A 25836-nucleotide genomic window follows, 5' to 3' on the forward strand; every position below is an offset into this window, starting at 1 on the left:
TATAGTTGTATACAGAACATATTATTATTTTTATTTTTGAGACAGAGTCTCGCTTTGTTGCCTAGGCTAGAGTGAGTGCCGTGGCATCAGCCTAGCTCACAGCAACCTCAATCTCCTGGGCTCAAGGGATCCTCCTGCCTCAGCCTCCCGAGTAGCTGGGTCTACAGGCATGCACCACCACGCCCAGCTAATTTTTTCTATATATATTAGTTGGCCAATTAATTTCTTTCTATTTATAGTAGAGACAGGGTCTCGCTCTTGCTCAGGCTGGTTTCAAACTCCTGACCTCGAGCAGAGTGCTAGGGTTACAGGCATGAGCCACCGCTCCCGGCCCAGAACATACCAGCCCAGAATATATTATTAATATGTGCAGACTGTAATTTGGTAAAATAAGACCTTAAAGGAGAGAAAACTTACAGCTATTTAATAGCTATTAAGATTATACATACAAAAGTTAGAAAAGTATTCTTTTTATCTAGTTATTTTAATTATTAAAACAATCCATGCTCATGCAGATTTAAAAATATCAGATTGTACCAAAGGACATAAAGTGAAAAGTTAAATCCCTCTCTCCCTCTCTGCCTGACAATCCCAACCCAAGGACACTAATGTTAAGAGTTCCGTATACATTTCTTCAAAAGTTTTCTATGCAAACATATACATGTATATGTTTATGTAACCTTTGTATAAAGAAAAATATTCTAAATTGTTGAAGAGTTTTGTTGCCTGGAAAAGTGTCAACAATTAGAATTTTCATGAAAAATATGTTTTAGTGATTAATTTAAAGCCTTAAAGATTGGCCATCTGATGAAAATAAACAGTAAAAAGTTTTGCCTAACAAATAGATAATTGCTTCCAAACTTAGCTGGTAAAATGCTGTATTTTCAGATGTTTTTCATTTTCCTCTAATTTGAGATAAGCTCTGCCTTTAACATACAATTAGCACTTTCTGATAGTGAGATATATTTTATTTTGAGTTGAGGCATTGGCTTTCAAACTATTGTGTTTTCCAAATAATTTATTTTATCTCCTTAAAATTTCTAAATCACCAGCCTAAATAAATGGTGTGAAAGGTCCCTTGAAATCAGTCAGAAAGTGAAATATGCTGCATAACCCAGTGACTTATAGCACTAGAGAGAAATCTTGCAATGGTTTGGTAGCCTGAGCTGAACTCGTGTTTCCCATTTGTTCCCTCGCTGTCCACACCGTGACGTACAAAAGATTAATTTGATATTTTATGTGGCAATGAAGTATTTCTTCCTTATTGTGCCCCCTTGTGACCTAGAAGAAGCATTCTTTAGGATTAGTTTTTAGTCCAAAAGCATTTATTGAGCTAAATAAGCCTAATACAAACTGAATTCATGGGTGGTTCAAGACTACTTTATTCTCTAATTCTCAGATAGTGAAAAGATTTTGTAGTGGCTATTGAGGTCCTCTTAGTTCCAGAATGATCTTGGAAACTACATTTCAGTTTAAAATGTTCCAGTTTAGAGGAAACATGAATGGCCCAGCAGGTGCCAAGACTGACCTGGAATTGAGATTACACTTTATGGCGGCTCTGGGGGTTACCTTAGTAAGTCTAAGCCTTGGGTAAAAATTTCCCATAATTACACCTACTTCAACTCTGAGTTTTTAACAGTATTTTGAACAGAATGAGGATGCATTTTTTTGGCTTGGCCTTCTTTAAGCATGGTAATTATCATTTTAAATATTATCTATAATATAATCTTTGCAACAACCTTGCCAGGTAACTATTATCTTCATCTTACAGAGTGATATTTCTAACATGTATCAGGTTGTTCTCCTACATAAAATCCCTTAGTGGCTCCTCCAAGCTTTTGGGGTAAAGTCCCAATTTTTCACCAAGATCCTCAAGACACAACTCCTGGCCTCCAATCCAGCCTCCAATCCAACCCACTACCAAAGCCAGCCCCTTGCACCCCGTGGTCCATCATAATACACTACTGGCAGCATCTCTTTCTTAACTTGTTATCCCTCTCCAACCAACCTCTATTGGCTCGCTCCATCCAGCCGAAATACCCTCCTTTACCCATTTAATGCCCTTCAAGACACACTTTAGACAATCACCACCTCTAAGTTATTGGGGATTTTTTTTGTTGTTTTTTTTTGAGACAGAGTCTCACTCTGTTGCCCAGGCTAGAATGAGTGCCGTGGCGTCAGCCTAGCTCACAGCAACCTCAAACTCCTGGGCTCAAGCGATCCTCCTGCCCCAGCCTCCCGAGTAACTGGGACTACAGGCATGCGCCACCATGCCTGGCTAATTTTTTCTATATATTTTTTAGTTGACCAATTAATTTCTTTCTATTTATAGTAGAGACGGGGTCTCGCTCTCCCTCAGGCTGGTTTTGAACTCCTGACCTTGAGCGATCCACCCGCCCTGGCCTCCCAGAGTGCTAAGATTACAGGCGTGAGCCACCATGCCTGGCCCTCTAAGTTATACTTGACCCTGTAGGGTTAAGTGCCCCTTCTATGGGCTCCCATAAGATGTTCTTGTTTCTGGCATTTGTACTCAGACCATATGGTACTTTTCTATCTCCCCAACTAGACTTAGAGTTCCTTGAAAGGAAAGAAAATTTTTTGTCTTTGTGTGCCCAGCACCTTGCACAGAATATTTGGTTCATGCTAGGTATAAATGTTAGTTGAATGAATGGTTTAGGTTAGGATTTCAATCTTAAAACTTGTAATCAAAAAACAGTCTCAAGTTCAATCTTCATATTTCATTGCATTATTGCTAAGTCTTGAAATATTGCCTATGTTAGTATAGCAGTATATTATTCAGGACTTGTTTGGTTGCAAGTGACAGAAATCTAATTCAAGTTGGCTTAAGCAAAAAGGAGCAATTCCCTGGCTCTGTGACCGACCACAGGGGTGAATGGACTCAGTAACCAGGGCACCCTCAGAAGGCCCTTTTTCTCAGTCTTTCATGTACATTTCTTCTTGTTGGTTCTTTCTGCTTTGTAGAAGGAAGATTTTTCTCTCTCAAGTTTGGTTTTTAAAAATTCCAGTGACAGATTTGGCCTGTTCAGCAAAGCCACAAGGGTTCACATTAGTAAAGGCAGTAATGGTGTCTGTTTTCCTTCTATTTTGAAATCAGTAAATACACATAAGAATTAAAATTTATAGATTTCCCTTCTGGAATGGAATACTTGAGAGCCTCTGCGTAAACATGCACAGAGATTGGGGAAGATGAGTTTGCTCATGAGACAGTAACTCACTTGGTTTATTATTCCACTAAATGCTGCCAGCTTCCATGATAGTTTGACCATTTCATGGCTTTAAAATGTTATCTTTCATAGATAGATAGTGTTTATGTAGTACAGTGATTTCTGAACCTTGGCTCTATTGACATTTGGGGCCAGATGATTCTTTGTTGTAGGGAGCTGTCCTGTGCGTTGTAGGGTGTTTAGCAGCATCCTTGGCTGCTACCCACCAGACAGCAGCAGAACCCCCCCTTCCAGGGTTGTGCAAATCAAAACATCTCCAGACATTGCCATTGTCCCTTGGCAGTCATTGTTCCTCCCCCTCCCTCTAGATCTTGAAAACTCCTGACTTATACCTATAGTAGACAGCTGGTTAAAGGCAGGAAGCATGGAGAACAAGGGCATTGAAATATAATCAGTATGGGGGCATAAAAATGCTTATAATTTTACAAAATCTCCTCAAGGAGATTTTCACCAGATCTATAAATTGCATATATAAACTCAAAATTAATTTATAGATTATTCTGTTTTTAGAACAGAAACAATGCTTTCAAAAATGTTAAAAGAGGAAAAATATATAATTATCAATATGATGATGCCTTGTCTGGCTGTTCACATACAGAGAATGAAGACTGCTGCTGCTGGCTTTGCCTTATTTGTGACATACTTGAAAAATGGCCCCAAACCATTTACCATACATTAACCATTAGTTATTTATGAACAAAACATTAAACTTACTTTTAAAAAAACTTGTCATATGTTAAAAGGCAAAATTCAAAAATTCAAGAATTCAAATGAAATGATACATAAGGAATTTTTATCCATTTTTAATGTCATAACATCGTGTTTCACAAAGTTTGGGTTTTTTGTGTGTCACTTCATGTTGGTTTTTTTCTGGCTTTTTTGTCTGTTTGCATATCCAAGTATTATATGTAGTATTATTTACTGAAAATTTTTTTTTGAAAAATGAATTTTGAAAGGAAACTTTAAATACTACTATAAATAAAGAACCAGTATTTTTTTTTTTTTTTTTTTTTTTTTTTGAGACAGAGTCTCACTTTGTTGTCCAGGCTAGAGTGAGTGCTGTGGCGTCAGCCTAGCTCACAGCAACCTCAAACTCCTGGGCTTGAGTGATCCTTCTGCCTCAGCCTCCCGAGTAGCTGGGACTACAGGCATGCGCCACCATGCCCGGCTAATTTTTTAAATATTTATCAGTTGGCCAATTAATTTCTTTCTATTTATAGTAGAGACGGGGTCTCGCTCTTGCTCAGGCTGGTTTTGAACTCCTGACCTTGAGCAATCCGCCCGCCTCGGCCTCCCAAGAGCTAGGATTACAGGCGTGAGCCACAGCGCCCGGCCAAGAACCAGTATTTTTTAATACCCTTAAACACTTAACATAAAAATTTCCATCTTTCTTCCACCTAATGTCATCTCTATACAAAAAAAGGTAGGTGTACCAGGCTTGGAAAACACCACTGAATGTATAGGTTTTACTCAGCATTTTAGTGTTCTTTTAGTCCTACCTAAAACCAAGCATAGTATGTCATTTAAAAATATGTCATAAAATACTTTTCCTTACCTAATTAATATAACTAACATAATGTGCATTATTTATTAGATGGGAAAATGCCAAAATTAATGTGTATATATTATTACCATTTTAAATATTTGTAATTTATTCTATGACTATTTTAAATTTATTTTGAATAAACTTGACAATACAATCTTTAATAAAATAGGCATATAAAATAAAATATTTCAACACTTTTTATTTTTTTTCTTTTTTTTTTCTGTTAGCATATTATGGGGGTACAAGTGTTAAGGTTACTTATATTGCCCATGCCCCCCTCCCCCCTCAAGTAAGAGCTTCAAGCATGTCCATCCCCCAAACGTTGCACATCTTACTCGTTGTGGTTGTATATACTCCGCCCTCCCACCTTCCTGACACCCAATAAATGTTACTCCTATATGTCCACTTAGGTGTTGATCCGTTAATACCAATTTGCTGGTGAGTGCATGTGGTGCTGGTTTTTCCATTCTTGAGATACTTCACTTAGTAGAATGGGTTCCAGCTGTACCCAGGAATATACAAGAGGTGCTATATCACCATTGTTCCTTAAAGCAGTAGTACTCCATGGTATACATATACCACATTTTATTAATCCACTCATGAAATGATGGGCACTTGGGTTGTTTCCTCAGCTTTGCAATTGTGAATTGTGCTGCTATAAACATTCGTGTGCAGGTGTCTTTTTCATAAAGTGACTTTTGATCTTTTGGGTAGATGCCCAGTAGTGGAATTGCTGGATCCAATGGTAGATTCGCTGGTATCGCTTTGAGGTATCTCCATATTGCTTTCCACAGAGGTTGAACTAGTTTGCAGTCCCACCAGCAGTGTAGGAGTGTTCCTCTCCGCATCCACGCCAGCATTTGTTGTTTGGGGACTTTTTGATAAAGGCCATTCTCACTGGAGTTAAGTGATATCTCATTGTGGTTTTGATTTGCATTTCCCTGATGATTAGAGATGTTGAACATTTTTTCATATCTTTGTTGGTCATTATTCTGTCTTTTGAGAAGTTTCTGTTCGTGTCCTTTGCCCATTTTTTGATAGAGTTGATTTTTTCTTGCTTACTTTCCTGAGTTCTAAATAGATTCAACACTTTTTATATACTACACACAAAGGATGAATTGATTCTTCAAGTTCCTCAGGGGTTCAAGAGGTTGCTTAACACTGTGAAAGCAGCACTCAGGAGAAGAGATGTTGGGAAACCCTGCTCTAAGTCAAGGCCTCACCAACTCTTTCCTGAGCCTGTAATAAAACTGTATTTCTTCTCTTATTTTTCACTTCCTTGAGAAGCTTTAACTTCACATTTCTTGGTATCATTCCCTCAAAGAAGTTCACACAATGCTTGACGTGTATTAAGCATTCAATAAATAATTAAATTGATTATTTTCAATTTAAGGAAGATCTATCTTGTCCCAGCAAGGATTCAAACCTGCAATGGAATAGAAATGGATTGCAGACACACACATACACACACACACACACACACACACACACACAGGCATAAACCTTATATAGTCTTTTCAGAACATGCAAATCAATTGTGTATGCCTGTTTTTTTAAAAAGAGATGTTACATTAAAAACCTATCTTTTTTTTTATTTTTTTTTTTTGAGACACAGTCTCACTCTGTTGCCCAGGCTAGAGTGAGTGCTGTGGCATCAGCCTGGCTCACAGCAACCTCAATCTCCTGGACTCAAGCAATCCTCCTGAGTAGCTGGGACTACAGGCATGTGCCACTGTGCCCGGCTTAGTTTTTATATATATATTTAGTTGTCCAGCTAATTTCTTTCTATTTTTTTGGTAGAGACTGGGTCTCACTCTTGCTCAGGCTGGTCTCGAACTCCTGTGCTCAAATGATCCTCCCATCCTGCCTTGGCCTCCCAGAGTACTAAGATTACAGGCGTAAGCCACCACGCCTAGCCAAAAGCCTATCTTAATTCTCAGGTTTGGACTTCAAAAAAATTTTAAAAAGAAAAATTAAATTTAAAAAACTAAACCTGTCTTCAAACAAGCTACAGAATTTTGATGACTGTTAAAACTGAGTAATGTGTTTATGAAAGTTCCTTATATTATTCTCTCTAGTTTTGTATATTATGAGAATTTTCATAACTAAAAGTAAGAAATAAAATAAGAAAGTAAAGAAAATATTTTATATTTATAAATAAATAAATAAATATAACCATTTTTATATAGTTCTCTTCTTAAAGTCTCTGTTGAAATTCTTAAACAAAATGTAGTACTAAAACTGCAAAAACAATGGTAAAAACACCACTATCCACATGATGAATAGCTAAGCCTTTGCCAAGAGACTGCTGCAACTGCTTTCTTGAAAATCAAGAAGGCTGCAGTGTTTCATAGGCACATTTAAGTAGACTAAATGTTATTTTTAAGATTCTTCTGCCCATCCCCCCACAAACATCTCGAAAATTAAGTGTAATGTTTTGAAATGAAAATACTAGAAAGAGGCTTTTTAGCTTGTCTTGGTTATATAGAAGCACAATCTTCAAGGATTGGCCGGGCGTGGTGGCTCACGCCTGTAATCCTGGGAGGCCGAGGCGGGCGGATTGCTCGAGGTCAGGAGTTCAAAACCAGCCTGAGCAAGAGCGAGACCCCATCTCTACTATAAATAGAAAGAAATTGGCCAACTAATTAATTGGCCAACTAATATATATAGAAAAAATTAGCCAGGCATGGTGGCGCATGCCTGTAGTCCCAGCTACTCAGGAGGCTGATGCAGGAGGATCACTTGAGCCCAGGAGTTTGAGGTTGCTGTGAGCTAGGCTGACACCATGGCACTCACTCTAGCCTGAGCAGGAAAGTGAGAATCTGTCTCAAAAAAACAAAACAAAACAAAAACTTCAATGATTATCTAAAATGATTTTTTTATGAAAAAATTTTTTTTTGATTCTCCATTAAAGTTGGGTTGCAAAAATCAAGTTTTGCAAAGTCTTGGAGCTAAAAAACTGACCAATCTTTTCCATCATTGAAGGACAGAAAAAAGGTTTAAAAAAAAACCTATTACTTTCTACCTTCCACAACTTTCCACTCCCACATCAAAAAGAAAAAAAAGAGAGAGAAAAGAAAGAACAAAGGACAAAGAATGGTCTTTATTCTTAAAGTGAAAGATTGACACAATTATTACAGATAAGTTTTTAACATTGTATCATACCATTTTAAATTATTATTATAAGAAGAATACTTTATTGCATACCTACTGAAATGCCAGAAATGTACTGGGTATTTTTTAACATATTATCTCATTTAATTCTCACATTAGCTCAGCCCAGTAAGTGTTCTTAAACCCATCTTACAACTGCTAAAACTGAAGCCCAGAGAAATTTGCCTAAGGTAATATATAGTGAGTAAGTGTTACAGCCAAAATTCAAATCTCATTTATCAGGCTAGCAACGTTTAATGACGTGGATCACCTGCCTAGCTTCAATGAAAAAGAACAATTTACCCATGTCAGCCACGTGTTGATACTGACTCAGCAGATATTTCACTTCGTTTTGCCTATTAAAAGACCAAAACATCCTGAAGTCTTTGCTAATGAAAAAAATAAAAAATAAAAAAAAATAAAAGACCAAAACAATCTATCTACATGTTTTATTTGTCCACAAAATCTATGACCCATTTATCCCCCAACTCATATATTAAAAATGGGGTTTTTCATTTGTCCTCACAATTTAAATTTTTTTTTTTTTTTGAGACAGAGTCTCGCTTTGTTGTCCAGGCTAGAGTGAGTGCCGTGGCGTCAGCCTGGCTCACAGCAACCTCAAACTCCTGGGCTCAAGCAATCCTGCTGCCTCAGCCTCCCGAGTAGCTGGGACTACAGGCATGCGCCACCATGCCCGGCTAATTTTTTTTTTTATATACATATCAGTTGGCCAATTAATTTCTTTCTATTTTTATAGTAGAGACGGGGTCTCACTCAGGCTGGTTTCGAACTCCTGACCTTGAGCAATCCGCCCGCCTCGGCCTCCCAGAGAGCTAGGATTACAGGCGTGAGCCACCGCGCCCGGCACAATTTAAATTTTTATTTGCCCAAAACTTTAGTGTCCCATTAAAATGATGTTACATCGTGTATGTGCCCTGATAATATCATTTAGAGTTTAAGTAAATTAGCTAACACAGTTATTCATTTAATTAGCTACTGCATAGTACCTACAGTAGAAATACTAGCCCATTTCCATTAGGACCTAAGACACCTCTAACAAATACACTATAGGGGCCGGGCGCGGTGGCTCACGCCTGTCATCCTAGCACTCTAGGAGGCCGAGGCGGGTAGATTGCTCGAGGTCAGGAGTTCAAAACCAGCCTGAGTAAGAGCGAGACCCCGTCTCTACTATAAATAGAAAGAAATTAATTGGCCAACTATATATAGAAAAAATTAGCCGGACATGGTGGCGCATACCTGTAGTCCCAGCTACTCGGGAGGCTGAGGCAGTAGGATCTCTTGAGCCCAGGAGATTGAGGTTGCTGTGAGCTAGGCTGACGCCACAGCACTCACTCTAGTGTGGGCAACAGAGTGAGACTCTGTCTCAAAAAAAATACACTATAGGAAATACTGATCAGACAAGCCAAAACCAGTATCTTATAGATGTTTTTAATCAAGTTGGAATAAATGATGAAAACTGCTTGTGGAAAAGAATTGCTAAAGAGAGTTTCTATAACCAGAATACCATTGTTAGCAGTAAAACTCATGTAAAAAACCTATTTATAGACTGCAATTGGTATTCTAAAACCTTCAAGAGAGCAATATTTACTTTTTCTAACCATTAAGTAGAAAAGTTATACTTCAGGGAATGATTAACAAGAGTTTAAATAAATGTAATTATAAATCCTCAGAGAATAATATTGTGATCCTATTTAAACAGCTTGATTTGATATGAACACTCTCATGCATGGAAAATTAGACCCAACTGGAGACCAGAAAATATTTTAACTAATAGAAATAGTGCTGGATATGATGGAACTACGAACTGAGGGGAACTTCACATTACTTCATTGTATAAGTCATTTAATTGCATATAAAAAGTCTTACTGAGAAAACTCAACATTAGAAAATAGTCTATGTTAAATGAAAAAAGTGTAATTAAAACTACTAAACGTTAAAACAATTCTGTTGCTGAAAAGTAGTAGAGATGCTGAGAGGAGATCAGAAACTTCTAATTTATTGTCCAGTAAAGGGTGACTCTTGGAAGAAGTAATTAAAGTAATCTTTGGAAGATCTAATGGTGTTACTTGAAAATGTTCTGGGGTAACCCTGAGGTTGGCGAAAGCCAGGACTTTTAGTATTTGGGGGAATCCATTGCCTGGTTCTGCTTAAGCACCATATCATAGCCACAGATTATATGACCCGAGTCTTAAATAAAGGGCTGCAGTTTGGTGTTATCGATTTTTCTTTCATGTTAATCTTGTATGTATTGTATGCCTCCTCCTCGCCTTGTTTTGAACATCAATATATTATTTTGGGCCGGGCGCTGTGGCTCACGCCTGTAATCCTAGCTCTTGGGAGGCCGAGGCGGGCGGATTGCTCAAGGTCAGGAGTTCAAAACCAGCCTGAGCAAGAGCGAGACCCCATCTCTACTATAAACAGAAAGAAATTGATTGGCCAACTGATATATATATATATAAAAAAAAAATTAGCCGGGCATGGTGGCGCATGCCTGTAGTCCCAGCTACTCGGGAGGCTGAGGCAGGAGGATCACTCAAGCCCAGGAGTTTGAGGTTGCTGTGAGCTAGGCTGACGCCACGGCACTCACTCTAGCCTGGACAACAAAGTGAGACTCTGTCTCAAAAAAAATATATATATATATATTATTTTGGAGTATGAAACATTCTTTGATACAGAATAAAATTCAAAATAACTGAGCTTTAAAGTTCCCATTTTTTTCCTTTGAGATTTTTGGTCTTGGGGGAACTGAAGAGTGACAGCACAGAGCAGTTATACTCACTGACAGAAACTGTCTGTTCCAAAGTCCCCTTGACTTTTCTAAATTTGAAAAATGTGTTTTTATCGCGAAACATTCAAACAATACAGAAAGACATTAAATTAAAAAATAAAAGTTCTCCTCTTTCCTTACTCTCAAACCCCACACCCTAGAAGTAACCACTGTCAACAGTTTGTTCAGTGTCGAAATTTTTTCTGTGTATATAGGGACACAACAACGCACATGTACACACAGTCATGTTTTCACAGAATTTGAATCACAGTATTACATCTAGCTTTATCATTTCTGATTAATTGAGATGTAGAAGTATACTGTTTTTGTTTTACTTATTTCTGTTCTTCCTCCTATGAGACGTCATAGGTCACCTGAAGGCAGGGGCTATCTTGTCAGTCTTTTTTCTAAATGTCTACTACAGTGCCTTGTACTTGTTAAATAAATAATTGTAGGCTTGAATTTAAGTAAATAATCAAAATAAGTGGATGAAGAGTGAAAATGGGGACAAAATAATAGCTGGAAGTTGAAGGAACTTAGATAAATAAAAATGATCTCTCTAAACCTGTTTCTGCAGATGTATATACCTTTCTGTAAGGAAAACAATGGAACTGAACAGAAGGTAAGGCTGATGCCCTGCCCATAGGACGGGGAGGCAGGCTGAAGGCAGAGTGAAGCCACGACTCGCTGCCTCGTCCTCAGTGTCTCTTACAGGATTTCTGTGTACTGTCCCTTGTGTTTGTGCTATGTCTGTTACACGCCCTTTGCATTTTCATAGCCTGATTGATCACCTTCGCGTCTAAGGAATGAAAGTGTGTTTCAAAGGCCCATAAATTAATTTGCAAGTCATCCTAGAAATTACAGTGCACTAGAAGGCTGAAAGACTTAATTTGAATTCTAGCTAACTGAGACCTTGGGCAGGTCACTTATTTGAGGGCAGGGTGAATTCAGCTTCTTCATCTATAACAGAAAAATTTCACAAATTGAATGAAATGACCTCTGAGGTCCACTCTCTCCCTCTGATTGTCAGACAGGAGCACGTGGAGCAGCACAGGCTCCATTCACCTGGTGAAACTAGGCACGTTGCCCGAACCCCTCCATCCCCGGGCTCCTCTCCTCAGTGCCTGCCTCACAGGGTGTGGGTGAGGATTGGATAAGATGGCACACACAGCCCTCAGACAGTGCTGAGTACAGTTGGAACTGGATAGGTGTTAGCTCTTATTAATATTTGTATTCCTGAACTTCTGTGGCTCTTAGTTTCATCACTATTCTGTTATATTTGATGATAAACGTCACTCACCTAAGAACCGTCTGGTTATTATTTGTCTGAAGGAGGCACTGTCCTACGTGCTGGGCAGGGACAGCTTCTCTGTCCTCTTGGTCCCACACTGACAAAGGCCTAAAGATCACCACTCTCAGAGGAGGACAGTCAGGTGTAGGGTGGTCCCTCAGGGGTTCAAGACATACATAGGTATTTTTTTCTCATTATGAAAGAGCAGGATATGGTACCCTCATTCTAGAACTATTTAGTTCTTTTAATGACCAAGTATAGCAGAAAGGAGATATAATTTTAAAACAATATGGCCTTTCCTCAACAGCTTCAATATTAAGAAATGGCAGGACACATAGAAAGCAGGATGGTGTAGTAAAGTGATTAAAGAGGCCTGGGTTCAAATCCTACCTCCACCACTGTACAGCCTCTTTAAACTTCAGTTTCTTTTCTAAAATGGGAAAAATAAGACCAGCTTTATAGAAACTGTATTGTCATTAATGTACCTCAGGTAACCAGGAGAATAGCTAATCCTTAGTGTGCACACATTCAACAGTTATTCTATGCTAGGCCCTTCCCTGGGCATCTGAATGCCCAACTGTGAGCAAAATAGATACAGTTCCTCTCTTCAAATAAGGGGAAACCTACAAATGCTTCATTTAATCAAATTTTGAACTTTATTCTAGATCTTTTTCCTTTGGTGTTGCTAGGTTTAGATTCTGGTTCATCCATTAATTTAGTAATACAATTGAAATTATAATTCAATAATAACAGCATGCCTGTTTTGAAGGAACAGATATGTTTGAGTTCACTTTTTACATAATTCCCACAGTAAAATCCAGAAACAATACAAACTGAGAAAAATAACGATTTGTTAGAATAATTTGAAAATATAATGATTAATAAGAAAATAGGAGGAAAATTCATTAAAATGTAATTACTGATTTATTTCAACTATAGAAAACATGAACTTGGACCATTAAAAATAAGATGATAGGCCGGGCGCGGTGGCTCACGCCTGTAATCCTAGCACTCTGGGAGGCCGAGGCGGGCGGATCCTTTGAGTTCAGGAGTTCGAAACCAACCTGAGCAAGAGCGAGACCCCGTCTCTACTATAAATAGAAACAAATTAATTGGCCAACTAATATATATACAAAAAAATTAGCCGGGCGTGGTGGTGCATGCCTGTAGTCCCAGCTACTCGGGAGGCTGAGGCAGAAGGATCGCTTGAGCCCAGGAGTTTGAGGTTGCTGTGAGCTAGGCTGACGCCACGGCACTCACTCTAGCCTGGGCAACAAAGTGAGACTCTGTCTCAAAAAAAAAAAAAATAAATAAAAAATAAAAAAATAAAAAAAAAATAAGATGATAGGGGTCGGGTGCAGTGGCTCAAGCCTGTAATCCTAGCACTCTGGGAGGCTGAGGCGGGCGGATTGCTCGAGGTCAGGAGTTCGAAACCAGCCTGAGCAAGAGCGAGACCCCATCTCTACTATAAATAGAAAGAAATTAATTGGCCAGCTAATATATATACAAAAAATTAGCCAGGCATGGTGGTGCATGCCTGTAGTCCCAGCTACTCGGGAGGCTGAGGCAACAGGATTGCTTGAGCTCAAGAGTTTGAGGTTGCTGTGAGCTAGGCTGACTCCACCGCACTCACTCTAGCCTGGGCAACAAAGCGAGACTCTGTCTCAAAAAAAAAAAAAATAATAATAATAATAAATAAGATGATAGGGAAGGTGCAATGGCTCACATCTGTAATCCCAGCACTTTGGAAGGCCTAGGCAGGAGGATCATTTGAGGTCAAGAGTTCAAGACCAGCCTGAGCAAGGGTGAGATTCCATCTCTACAAAAAATAGAAAAATTAGCCGGGTATGGTGGCGTGCGCCTGTAGTCCCAGCTACTCTGGAGGCTGAGGCTGGAGGATCGCTTGAGCCCAGGAGTTTGAGGTTGCAGTGAGCTACGATGAGGCCACTGTACTATAGCCTGGGCAACAGAGAGAGACCATGTCTCAAAAAAAAAAGATGGTAAAATATTTTTTTATGAAAGGTGGTAACTTTTGTTAATATTTAAATGCTTTCCAAAGAATAATAAAGGTAAAATATTGTTTCCAAAAGAGTTTCAAGATTATCAAAAACTTTAAAGAATAACTGTCGCATAATGTATTTTAAGGAATAATAGTCACGTAATTTTTAATAATAAACAGTAAAGGTCACATGCTTTAAGCACTCAACAAATATTTGTAGAATTCAGGATATATTAATGAATTTAAGAAACAATCTGGAAGAGCAGTATTTGTAGTTAGCATAAAACTTAATATAAAGTGCTGAGTAGATGAAAAATGAATCAAATTGAAATTAATCCCAGTTCAAAAGGACAATGAGTAAAACTCAATCAGCTGCAAACAATAAATGAGGAAAAACGTTTAATTATATTTTTTTCATTTCTAGCTATGAAATTGGAGAGGAAAGGGCTTAGGAGCTATCTGCAGAACACTCTTTATGCCCACACAGACTTCCATCATGATTTTCCACAGCAAGTTCAGTTATTTTCAATTTGCTCTTTTGAAGTACTACTTCAAGTTTACATTTGTATTGTTTCATAGGTCTTTGTGTATGTTATTACACATTCGTGTAATATGTTATTACATTCATGTGTATGTTATTACCTCATTCGGTCTTCACAACAATACTCTAGGGTATCTATTTTTAGCTCAGCATAATGAAAGGAAAAACTGAGGCCTCTAAGAGGGAAATGATTTGTTCAAGATCATAAGGCTAACTAGTGGTAGAGCTAGCACTAAAGCCCTATCTCCTGCTTCAGACCCTGGGGCGTTTCCCCATAGTACCATCTAGGTGACAGCACCTCTCTATTAATCTCAAAGACCATTTGTCCCCCAAATAGAGCTACCTTGTTTTTCAGCAGATGGTCAGAGAACACTCATACCTATGGACAAAATGTGTGGAAAGCAATTTGGTAATATTTAAAACAATTTAAAAAATAGGTAGTTCATTCCTGGGATTAATGAACAGAAATAATTTAAATAAATTCAAAGCCATATGCCCAAAGTTGATTATTGCAACATTATTTATGACAGGAAAAGAGAAGGGAAAAATGAAGAAAAATAAGGTAATTGCTATCAAAAGAGAGAGATAACTAAGTAAATCATGTTTCATCAAATTGGTAAATTATTATACTGTTAACATAATTATGAAGACTAAAAACAAGGTGGAAAATGTTTAAAGTGATTTTAGCTGGGAAGTATGTTTGAGAAGCCTGGAAGGAAACAGAAATATGAAAACATTTTGTTACACACGTGGAGTTTTTAAATAAATTTTCTTTAACAGTTTGTATTTAATACTTTAGTAAATAGCTTTAATAACAGATACATATACAGTTCACATGAAGATATTTCAGCCAAAGAAGACTAAAATCACACACAAATTTGGAAATCTAACTTTTGAAACATGATTGGGGTTCCTTAAATACATGCGTATGATGTGTTAGGTTTGTTTTTCTGTGCTCAGACCATTCTTCCCACCAGCGTCCTGCCATGTCTGCTGAGTTCCAGTCCCTTCTTCATCTCTGTCTCTAAAGTTATGCCTGCTATCTTATTTGCTTCCTGTCATCCACAGAGTTTATCTGACTCTGGACTTCCAGGGGCATCAAAGGGAGCTGCCACTTTAGATTGGAGGAGGGAACAGAATGAGACATTAAGCCCTGGCTGTCTCTCAATGACATTAGGCCATGATAGCTGATCTCAAAAAGAAAAAGCAGCTGACTTTTGCTTTAAGCTACTGAATCTAAAGCACAAAGGTTGAAGCTCCCTTAAATCAATCATTCCAAAGGTCGATGGCTGGCCGTGTGCAAGATAGAGAGTGACCTGGGAAGGTCGCAGAATGGCTGTTGTGCAAGGTGGCAGGGCCCAGGGTGAACTCCCCTACGAACTCCATTCCGGTTTTCCCAGCAGATCTCCTTTATGTCAGGCCAGAGAACGCACAGAGATAGATATCCCTGTTTCGTCAAGGTTTATGTCAAACTCACTGTCTCGGAGCGAAACGTTTTAGCTTGTTCCTTGGCTAACAGGATCAAGTCATAGCCCTGAGTGCTGTATGCACAGCCTCCCCCACACTCTCCACGCCAGAACGAAGAGGCTGCCTTCAGCCCAGAGCAAAGATAACCCTAGGTACCTTGATAGCCTATGCAAATAGCAGCAAAGGTGAAAGAGACATGGTGGAACACGAAGGTCACCTTGGGGCCTAACAACACACGGCACATATCTATGTCCAGAAAACTTGTTTGGAAAAGAGTTGCAAAGGTACATGTCTGTTGTCTTCTAAACTCTACTGTTTCTCATTCAAATGCTGGCATAACCAATATTTTATCACAGCTGAGGTCATCTTGCATATATTATAGTTACGGAAATAGCAATAGAGCATCTATTTTGAAGAAACTCCCTCCCCACCTTGTTTTTCCCTGTTAGGACTGGTTAATTCTTGTTAGGGCTGGATTAATACATTTATACGGACTCTGTCTACTCTCCATTCATTGTCTACACAAGCAAAAGCTAAATGTGCAAGACAGCTAGTTTGTGGCTCAAAATGTTATACGTATTCAGTGCTTTCCAGTTTGTGCATCAGAGGTGCACAGAGCCCTGAAAAGTGTGCCTTCTGTGGATGAAGGCACAGAGGCTGCCAGGATTAACTGACTGTTTAGAATAAAGCAAATAATGAATGCCTTATTTAAATCCTAGGAATGCATGACTGCTCTAGCTTTGCATCTGAAAAGGGGGGAAAGCAGTTCTCAAGACTTTCTGTTGTGATTCTAGCCCCAGAAAAGCCCAGAAAGAGCTGCTGAAATCATTTAAGAGTCTGCCCCAGGCTCCCCTGTTACTCCTTTCAGAAGCTCAACCTCAGGTTGGAGGCAAGGGAGGAGGTTACAGCCTAAACACTTCTCTGAGAGGAAAGCATTCTTAAGGATCCTTGGGAACATGTGGGTGCTAAATGGTTCCAGAATCTTCTGAAGACAATCAGATGTAAGAACAGGTAGACAGAGGCATCTGTCCTCCAGAAAATCTTTCAGCAAATGATTTAAATTAGCTTTTCTCGCTGGCATGGTGGCTTACAGTCTATAATCCTAGCACTCTTGGAAAGCTGAGGTAGGAGAACTGCTTGAGGTCAGGAGTTTGAGACCAGCCTGAGCAAAAGTGAGATCCCATCTCTATAAAAAGTAGAAAAATTAGCCAGGCACTGTGGCATTCACCTGTAGTCCCAGCTACTGGGGAGGCTGAGGTAGGAGGATCACTTGAGCCCAGGAGTTTGAGGTTGCTGTGAGCTAGGCTGATGCCACGGCACTCTAGCCTGGGTGACAGAGTGAGACTCTGTCTTAAAAAAAAACAAACAAAAAAGCAAAACAAAAAGCACGGTGGCACCAGTTTTGGAATCCCCAGCCCTTACATCAATGCCTACGTTCCCCACCCTAACAGGAGTTACGGAACATTTTCAGTGTCCACCGGGCCTATCAAGTTTGAATCCACTGTTCAAATCCATTCGTTTTGACCTATAAAAAGGCAGTTTCGGATAGTTCATCCTGGTGTTAAAACATCTCCATTGAGCAAGAGAATAGCTAAGGAACAAACCTGGAAGAAGACTCTGTGGGACAAAAGTAATAAACACCCAGATAAAGTAGAGCAACTGAGAGGCCCGAGCAGAGACGGCGGGCCGGGGCCGGGGCGCGGGGCCGGGGCGCGGGGCCGGGGCCGGGGCCGGGGCGGGGCGGGGCGGGGCCGGGCCGGGGCGCGGGGCCGGGGCGCGGGGCCGGGGCCGGGGCGGGGCGGGGCGGGGCCGGGGCGGGCGCGCGGGGCGGGGCGGGGCCGGGGCCGGGGCCGGGGCGCGGGGCGGGCTGCGCGGGGCGGGCGCGCGGGGCGGGCGCGCGGGGCGGGCTGCGCGGGGCGGGCTGCGCGGGGCGGGCTGCGCGGGGCGGGCGCGCGGGGCGGGCTGCGCGGGGCGGGCTGCGCGGGGCGGGCGCGCGGGGCGGGCGCGCGGGGCGGGCTGCGCGGGGCGGGCTGCGCGGGGCGGGCGCGCGGGGCGGGCTGCGCGGGGCGGGTGCGCGGGAACAGAAAGGCAGGGAGGCGCGCTAGTGGTGGCAGCCACCTTTTGGCAGCGCCGCCCGCGTACTCTGTGCTACATATTTCACATATATATAAGCTCTATATCTGACTACAACCTTACAAAGGATGTTACTGTGATTAACTTCATTCTACAGCTGAGGATACAAAGAGATTTCAGAAAGGTTAAGTAACTTGCCTAAGGCTACAGAGTGAGCACCTGCATTGCCCTGTACTTCTAAATTAGGAACAAAGGGAGATTCCGTAGAACAGTGACCAGTCACTGCTCTGTGTCTTCCTCCATGGAGGAGGCAACCCTATAACCTGCACAGCGTCTCGCCTGCTCCAAGAGGGCCCAGGGAGGGCCTCGACCGGAGGAGAAGTGAGACAGAGCCGCACTCGGCTCTGCGGCTCCTCCGCTGGAAGCCCTGGAGGTGCAGAGAGCAGACTGGGAGGCCAGCAGGGCTCCCTGGCAGCCCCCCTGCCCACCCTACCCAGCACTAATTGTGTCCATGAAAAGCCCTTTTACCAGCCACATACAACCATTGTGAGCAAGGACAATCAAGATCAATAATATTTTCTTCTTTTTAGGCTCATTCAAAAGTTTGGCATAACTACAACATAAATTTCCGTCCACATCAGAAGGGTTGGTTATCGATCACATTGGGATCCCATTGGATTGAGCCAAACAGATCAGAAAACATGATGGATATAGTCAAGTGCCAGCAATCCATGGTTTCTGTGCTTGGCTGGTTTGCGCACCCTATCCATGGGGAGGGCGACTATCCAGAGGAAATGAAGAAGAAATTGCTCTCCATCTTACCCCTTTTCTCTGAAGCAGAGAAGAGTGAGATGAGAGGCACAGCTGACTTCTTTGCCTTCTCCTTTGGACCTAACAATTTCAAGCCCCTAAACACCATGGCTAAAATGGGGCAAAATGTGTCACTTAATTTAAGAGAAGTGCTGAACTGGATTAAACTGGAATACGACAACCCTCGCATCTTGATTGCTGAGAATGGCTGGTTCACGGACAGCCATGTGAAAACGGAAGACACCACAGCCATCTACATGATGAAGAATTTCCTCAACCAGGTACTTCAAGGTTGGTTGCACATTAGGTCAAATTTGTAAATTTTAAAGTCACCTTGGAATATATGATTATTATTGTTGGGCTTTTGTATTGTCCAATGTTGACAGACCTTTTTTTAATGTTACTCCCATGACCTTTTAAAAATAAGTTTGAGAACAAAATAATTTCAGACTAAAGAGCTACATCCTTAATTGGCAAGAAGATGTTTCATTCTTTCAGGGCTAAAAGAGATATGTTTAAAGTTTCCTAACAGTAGTATTTTATTCTAAGATGCTGAATGTTCTTCTTGAAATTGTGATCCTTATGTTCTGTGACATGACGGATCCATCAAAAGGTCTGGAGAGGCCGGGCGCTGTGGCTCACGCCTGTAATCCTCGCACTCTGGGAGGCCCAGGCAGGCAGATTGCTCGAGGTCAGGAGTTCGAAACCAGCTTGAGCAAGAGCGAGACCCCGTCTCTACTATAAATAGAAAGAAATTAATTAGCCAACTAATATATAGAAAAAATTAGCCGGGCATGGTGGCGCATGCCTGTAGTCCCAGCTACTTGGGAGGCTGAGGCAGTAGGATTGCTTGAGCCCAGGAGTTTGAGGTTGCTGTGAGCTAGGCTGACGCCACGGCACTCACTCTAGCCTAGGCAACAAAGCGAGACTCTGTTGCAAAAAAAAAAAAAAAAAAAAAAAAAAAAAAGGTCTGGAGACAAAACTGAGTAATTTCCATGGCTCCTGGAGATTTCTTCTATCCCCTACTTACCCCTCATTCCTTTTCCATTACTCAAGTAGTGACATCTACAGGTGGCTGATAGAAATGATGGAGCAGAAGACAAGCCTCAAGTTCTGTTCCCTACAGAGTTGGGCTCCATTTTACTCAAATAAAAAGGAATTCTCTGTGGACCTTACCAAAACTCTGCAGCTCTGTTTAGAAGGCACAGCCTGGAGGAAAACCAGGATCTGTAGCACAGAGTCTTCAGGGGTTGCCCTGAAGGAGAGCAGGACCCTGCTGCCCCAGGTTGCAGGAAGGAGCAACCTGGAACGGAGCCACGCCTGGCCACGGGCCACATGTGCATGGGCGCCAGGGCAGAGGACAGTACCTGTAGGGCTGGGGTCAAATGCCATGCATGTGGGCAGAGGAGGTGTCTGTTCCCCAGAGGTCACCATGACATTGTCCTCAGGATCCTACACCACCAAGGGACTAGAAATAGGGCCTTCTTGGAATCTTTTTGGCATGGGTTTTTCCTACCTTTTAGGAAAAGAATGTCAGTGATAAAACCCAAAACTGGGCCAGGCACGGTGGCCCATGCCTGTAATCCTAGCACTTTGAGAGGCAGTGGTGGGAGGATTGCTTGAGCTCAGAGGTTCGAGACCAGCCTTAGCAAGATGGAGACCCTGTCTCTACCAAAAATAGAAAAATTAGCCGGGCGTGGTGGCACATGCCTGTAGTCCCAGCTACTCGGGAGGCTGAGGCAGGAGGATCACCTGAGCCCAGGAGTTTGAGGTTGCTGTGAGCTGGGCTGACAACACAGCACTCAGGGCAATGGAGTGAGACTGTCTTGATAAAAAATAAATAAAAATAAAAATTTTAGAACCCCCAAATGCAGAGATGAGACATTTCTATGAGAGAAAAGAATGCCTTTAACCACTTCGGTGGGGCGCTCACCGGCCGCGAACCCTCGCCCACAGCCGCACCCTTAGTCTGCCCAGCCGTCTGCTCTCGTGTGACGCGGGAAGCGGGAAAGCAGCGACAGCTTGTTTTACTTCACAGGCAGCTTTACTTGTCATGTCAATCAGAATAGGTAACATGCACATATATGTTTTCATTACATTATTTTTAAATGTTCACAATTTTATTTTGATAAATGAAAAATTAGAAAAGTCATATCATGGCTGTCGGCTACAGTCGCTGTGCGCGTTCATCTGCGGCTGTCGACTACAGTCGACGCTCGTAATGAAGTGGTTAAGAAAAGAAAGATGAGGCTGGTGGCTCACGCCTGTCATCCTAGCACTCTGGGAGGCCAAGCTGGGAGGATTGCTCAAGATCAGGAGTTCGAAACCAGCCTGAGCAAAAGCGAGGCCCTGTCTCTACTAAAAATAGAAATTAATAGGCCAATTAAAAATATATAGAAAAAATTAGCCGGGCATGGTGGCGCATGCCTGTAGTCCCAGCTACTTGGGAGGCTGACGCAGGAGGATGGCTTGAGCTCAGGAGTTTGAGGTTGCTGTGAGTTAGGCTGATGCCATGGCACTCCAGGCGGGGCAACAGAGTGAGACTCTGTCTCAAAAAAAAAAAAAAAAAAAGAATTTGTATTTATAAAAAGAAAAAAATAAAATAAAAATAGAAAAGAAAAGAAAGATGATTCAGGGCTGATTTGACATTTGTTGTTTTGACTGCTGTCGTTGATTTTCGTATTTCGTTTTTACCCAATTCCTAGAAGTTTTCAAGCTAGAAAGGTCCTTGGAGATCATCATTTCCGATCCTTTCTATTTACAAATGAGGAAACCAAGGCCAAGAAACCTGCCCAGGAGCACCCTCCCAGAAGCTCAGCAGGACGAGGCCCGGGCCCTCAGCCCCTCAGCCACGCTGGCTCTGGACCTCGTTCACCACTTTGCCTCCTTACATCTATGTTCGCTTAAGGCAAATCTGACAGCGATCTTTTTAGTCCTGGAAGATAGTTTCATAGAATGGATAGCTTGTCCAAGACAGGAACCAACCCAAACTGGAAATGAGGAAGTCTTGGTCACAAGCAGATGTCTGGTCTTGGTCCCAAAGGGTTCTAGAAATTACCATGCCCCCTGACACAGATTTGCACACCAAGTCTCAGAAATACTTTTAATTTGATCCTTTAACTGTCATTCACTTGTTTCGAGGGCAGGGGGTGCCATTCTAGGTGAAAATAACTGCCACTTTTCAAGTATAAACATTAGTTTTCTCTTTGACGTAACGGGCCCACAAATTAGGAAAAAAGTTGGTTTCGCAATATGCTGTCCCCTGGCATGCCGTTAGCGAAATTATAAACATGAACTAGAGTGTTTAGGCCTCTGAACACCTCTGCTTTCTTTTCTCTGTGCAGCAATAAGGTTGGATGAAATCCAAGTGTTTGGTTATACTGCCTGGTCGCTCCTGGATGGCTTTGAATGGCAAGATGCTTACACTACCCGCCGAGGATTGTTTTACGTGGATTTTAATAGCAAACAGAAAGAAAGGATACCCAAGTCTTCGGCACATTACTATAAACAGATCATAAGAGAAAATGGCTTTACTTTAAAAGAGTCCACACCAGATGTGCAGGGTCAGTTTCCCTGTGACTTCTCCTGGGGTGTCACTGAATCTGTTCTTAAGGTAAGTGGCTACTTCCAAATTAACCATAAACTGGGGCAAAGAGCACACAATATTTTATTTCATTTATTTAATGACAGCTAAAAGATAGCCGTCGGAGGTTATAAAATACCACGATAGCTGGAAGGTTATGGAGGAGAGCTGGGGAAAGAGAAGGGAGAAATAGAAGGTGCTGAATGCTGGCTGAGAGCTTTTTACTTGGCGGTGCAGCTGGGACGTGAAGGAGCTGCCCTCAGGTGCACAGAGTCTGGAGGGAATCGATAGTCATTTATTAGTCGTGTCAAAATTATATGGAAAATAATTTTAGATTTTTTTGTTGTCAAAAGCAAATTATTAGCAGCCCTTTGATTCTTTTTATGTAATAGAGTTGGATGGTTTGCCTCACGAGGCCTCTGTATCCATCCCAGTAGAGCCTCCACACGCGTCTCTTTCCTCACCTTCTGGAGATGTTTCCTCAAATATCACCTTCTCTGGCTTCCCCCACTCCAACAATCCTAACCCTGTCCCCATCACCTCTCCCCCTTTCCTGCTTTATCTTTGTACAAAGCACTTATCACCACCTAACATACTAAGTACTTTCCACATTTTTCTCATATATCACCTCTGTCTCCCTGCTAGAATGCATGAAGACAGAGCTGTTTGAGGCTTTTATACCTGCTGTATGCCTCACTAGAGCAGTGCCGGGCACATGGCAGGTGCTCAGGTAAATGAATGAGATCACCTTTTAGAGCCAGGTGAGACCCTAGAGAGTTCCCATTCCAAATCCTTCATTTTTATAGGGGATGAAAGTGAGACCTATCAACTTGCCCAAGGAAACACAAGTCCTGGCAGAACTGTTAACAGGCAGTCTTTAGGCCTCCAGATGCACAGTGCTTTTTCCAAAATCATAATAACTATTGTTAAAGCCTTTAGTATGTACTAAGCATTTTCTCTGCTTAATCTTAAAACCCCCATTTTACAAGCAAGGAAACTGAGGTTGAGGGAGATTATGTAACTTGCCCAGGTTTCCTGGTCTGTCTCCTGCCCACTATGCTGTAAGACCTCAGGATGCCACACTATTGCCTATAGTCTAGGAGCATATGGAAAGATGCATAAGGGATGAGATCGACAAAAGAGTTTAAACTGTGATTGGGCAAAGTCCACAGGTTATGAATCTGTGGAACCCCTGTGGCTATTTAAATAAAATTTTAGTTAAAGCTCAGGGTGAGTAAAAGGGGAAAGATACAGAGAGCAGAATAAACACAGTGACTCATCTTCAGCTTGTGGCCCCTCTATAGCCACCTACTTAACCAGTTCCTTCCTCTTCCTCCACATGGCAGAGACAGGCCATCTTTTCCCAACCACTTCAAGTAGATTTATAGTTATCCAAATTCTCAGCAAAGAATGATCCCAGAGATACGAGTTTCTTCTCCCACCCATGTGGGAGACCCAAACTGCAAGCTCCAGCTTTAAATGAAGACTTATTTATTTTAATTAAAAAATATTATTATGCTAGGCCGGGCGCGGTGGCTCACGCCTGTAATCCTAGCACTCTGGGAGGCCGAGGCGGGTGGATTGCTCGAGGTCAGGAGTTCAAAACCAGCCTGAACAAGAGCGAGACCCCGTCTCTACTATAAATAGAAAGAAAATTAATTGGCCAACTAATACATACAGAAAAAATTAGCCGGGCATGGTGGCGCATGCCTGTAGTCCCAGCTACTCGGGAGGCTGAGGCAGTAGGATCGCTTGAGCCCAGGAGTCTGAGGTTGCTGTGAGCTAGGCTGCCGCCATGGCACTCACTCTAGCCTGGGCAACAAAGTGAGACTCTGTCTCAAAAAAACAAAACAAAACAAAACAAAATATTATTATGCCTACTCCCACACATTCCTATCTTATTTCCCCCTAGCCTGTTAGCATTCTTTTTTCCTCCAACATTTTATTTTGAAAAATTTCAAACTTGTACAATAGAAACACATATTCCCTTTATGGAGAGCAACCATGCTGCCACAATTCTTTTATCTCTGCTTCTCTCTCTCTTATGAACCGTTGATAAATTAAATACATCATTACACTCCACTCCAAAATATTTCAGCATGTATCTTCTAAGAACAAAACATTCTTATGATTCCCAGAAAATTTAACCTTGATTCAATATCATCTAACATACAATCCACATTCAATTTTTCCTAAATGTCCCAGAAATGTCTTTTATACATTAAAACAATTTTTGATTAAAAATACAAACAAAGATCACATGTTGGTTGTTGTATGTCTTTAGCCTTCTTTAACTGAGAGCAAGCTCTTCAAACTCATGGTATTGACCCTTCTGAAGAGTCCAGGCCAGTTGATTGTAGAATATTTCATGTTCTGGATTGCTCTGGTTGTTTCTTTATTAGCTTCAGTTAACCACTTAAACATTCAGTTAACTTCCTCTTCTGGAAAGAATACTACATATATTTATTTCTCAATGCATCACATCAGGAGGTATACATCAGTAATTTGTTTCATTACTGAAGACAATGTGATTGGTTGAAGTAGTATCCCCAGATTTCTTGGTTCAAGGTGGCATTTGCTAGATATTTTAATTAAGTTGTAACTTTTCCATTTTTAATTAAGAAGTAATCTGATGATACCATTAGAATCTAAGAATATCCTGTTCCCCAACAACTTTTCACCTAATGGTCTTAACATTCTTTCATGAACCTTGCCTTGTAGATTATAAAATGGTCACTTTCTAATTAGATTATTCCTTCTACATTTATTAGCTGGATTCTTTTAAGTTCAGTGTTTTACAATTCATTATTATCATTATGACATTACTCCTTTTGATTCTCAAATTGTCCTCAAATTTAGCCAATGGGACCCCCTCCAAGCTGCTACCGTGTCTTTTTGACAGTTCTCTTTCAGATTTTAAGCACTTCCTTATATTTTGGCATAATATGCCACCGCCTCACTTCATTCTTTTCCTGCCCTAGATCTGGAAAAAGCCATTTCTCCAAGGAGCCCAGGATCCTTTTAGTGGAGAGTAGGATTTTAGAAACAAGCTTTGGGAGCTAGGGTTGGGATTGGTGTATATGATTAATCTCTTAGCAGATTAATCATACACACTTGCTGTCTAAAACGAATGCTTTCTAGAGGTTTTAAAATTTTTTGATACATAGCAGATGTACATATTTTCAGGGTACATGTGATAATTTAATGTATTCATATAGTCAAGTCAGAGTAATGGCGATATCCATCACATTAAATATTTACCTTTATGCTAGCAACATTTGGATTATTCTCTTTTAACTATTTTGAAATATACAATAGATTAATGTTAATTGTAGTTACT

The 25836-nt window shown here is 41.1% G+C and overlaps 1 protein-coding gene across 1 annotated transcript in view; it reads left to right on the forward strand.

The window, feature by feature from the left end:
• Nucleotides 1-25836, forward strand: part of KLB (klotho beta) — a 35306-nt gene that overhangs the window by 2214 nt on the left and 7256 nt on the right. The window contains exons 2-3 of the mRNA XM_020282209.2: nt 18694-19204; nt 22258-22526. Coding sequence (XP_020137798.2) covers nt 18694-19204; nt 22258-22526 — 780 coding nt within the window. The remainder of the gene's footprint in view (nt 1-18693; nt 19205-22257; nt 22527-25836) is intronic.

The sequence above is a fragment of the Microcebus murinus genome, chromosome 3 (assembly GCF_040939455.1).
Source record: "Microcebus murinus isolate Inina chromosome 3, M.murinus_Inina_mat1.0, whole genome shotgun sequence".
Taxonomy (NCBI): domain Eukaryota; kingdom Metazoa; phylum Chordata; class Mammalia; order Primates; family Cheirogaleidae; genus Microcebus; species Microcebus murinus.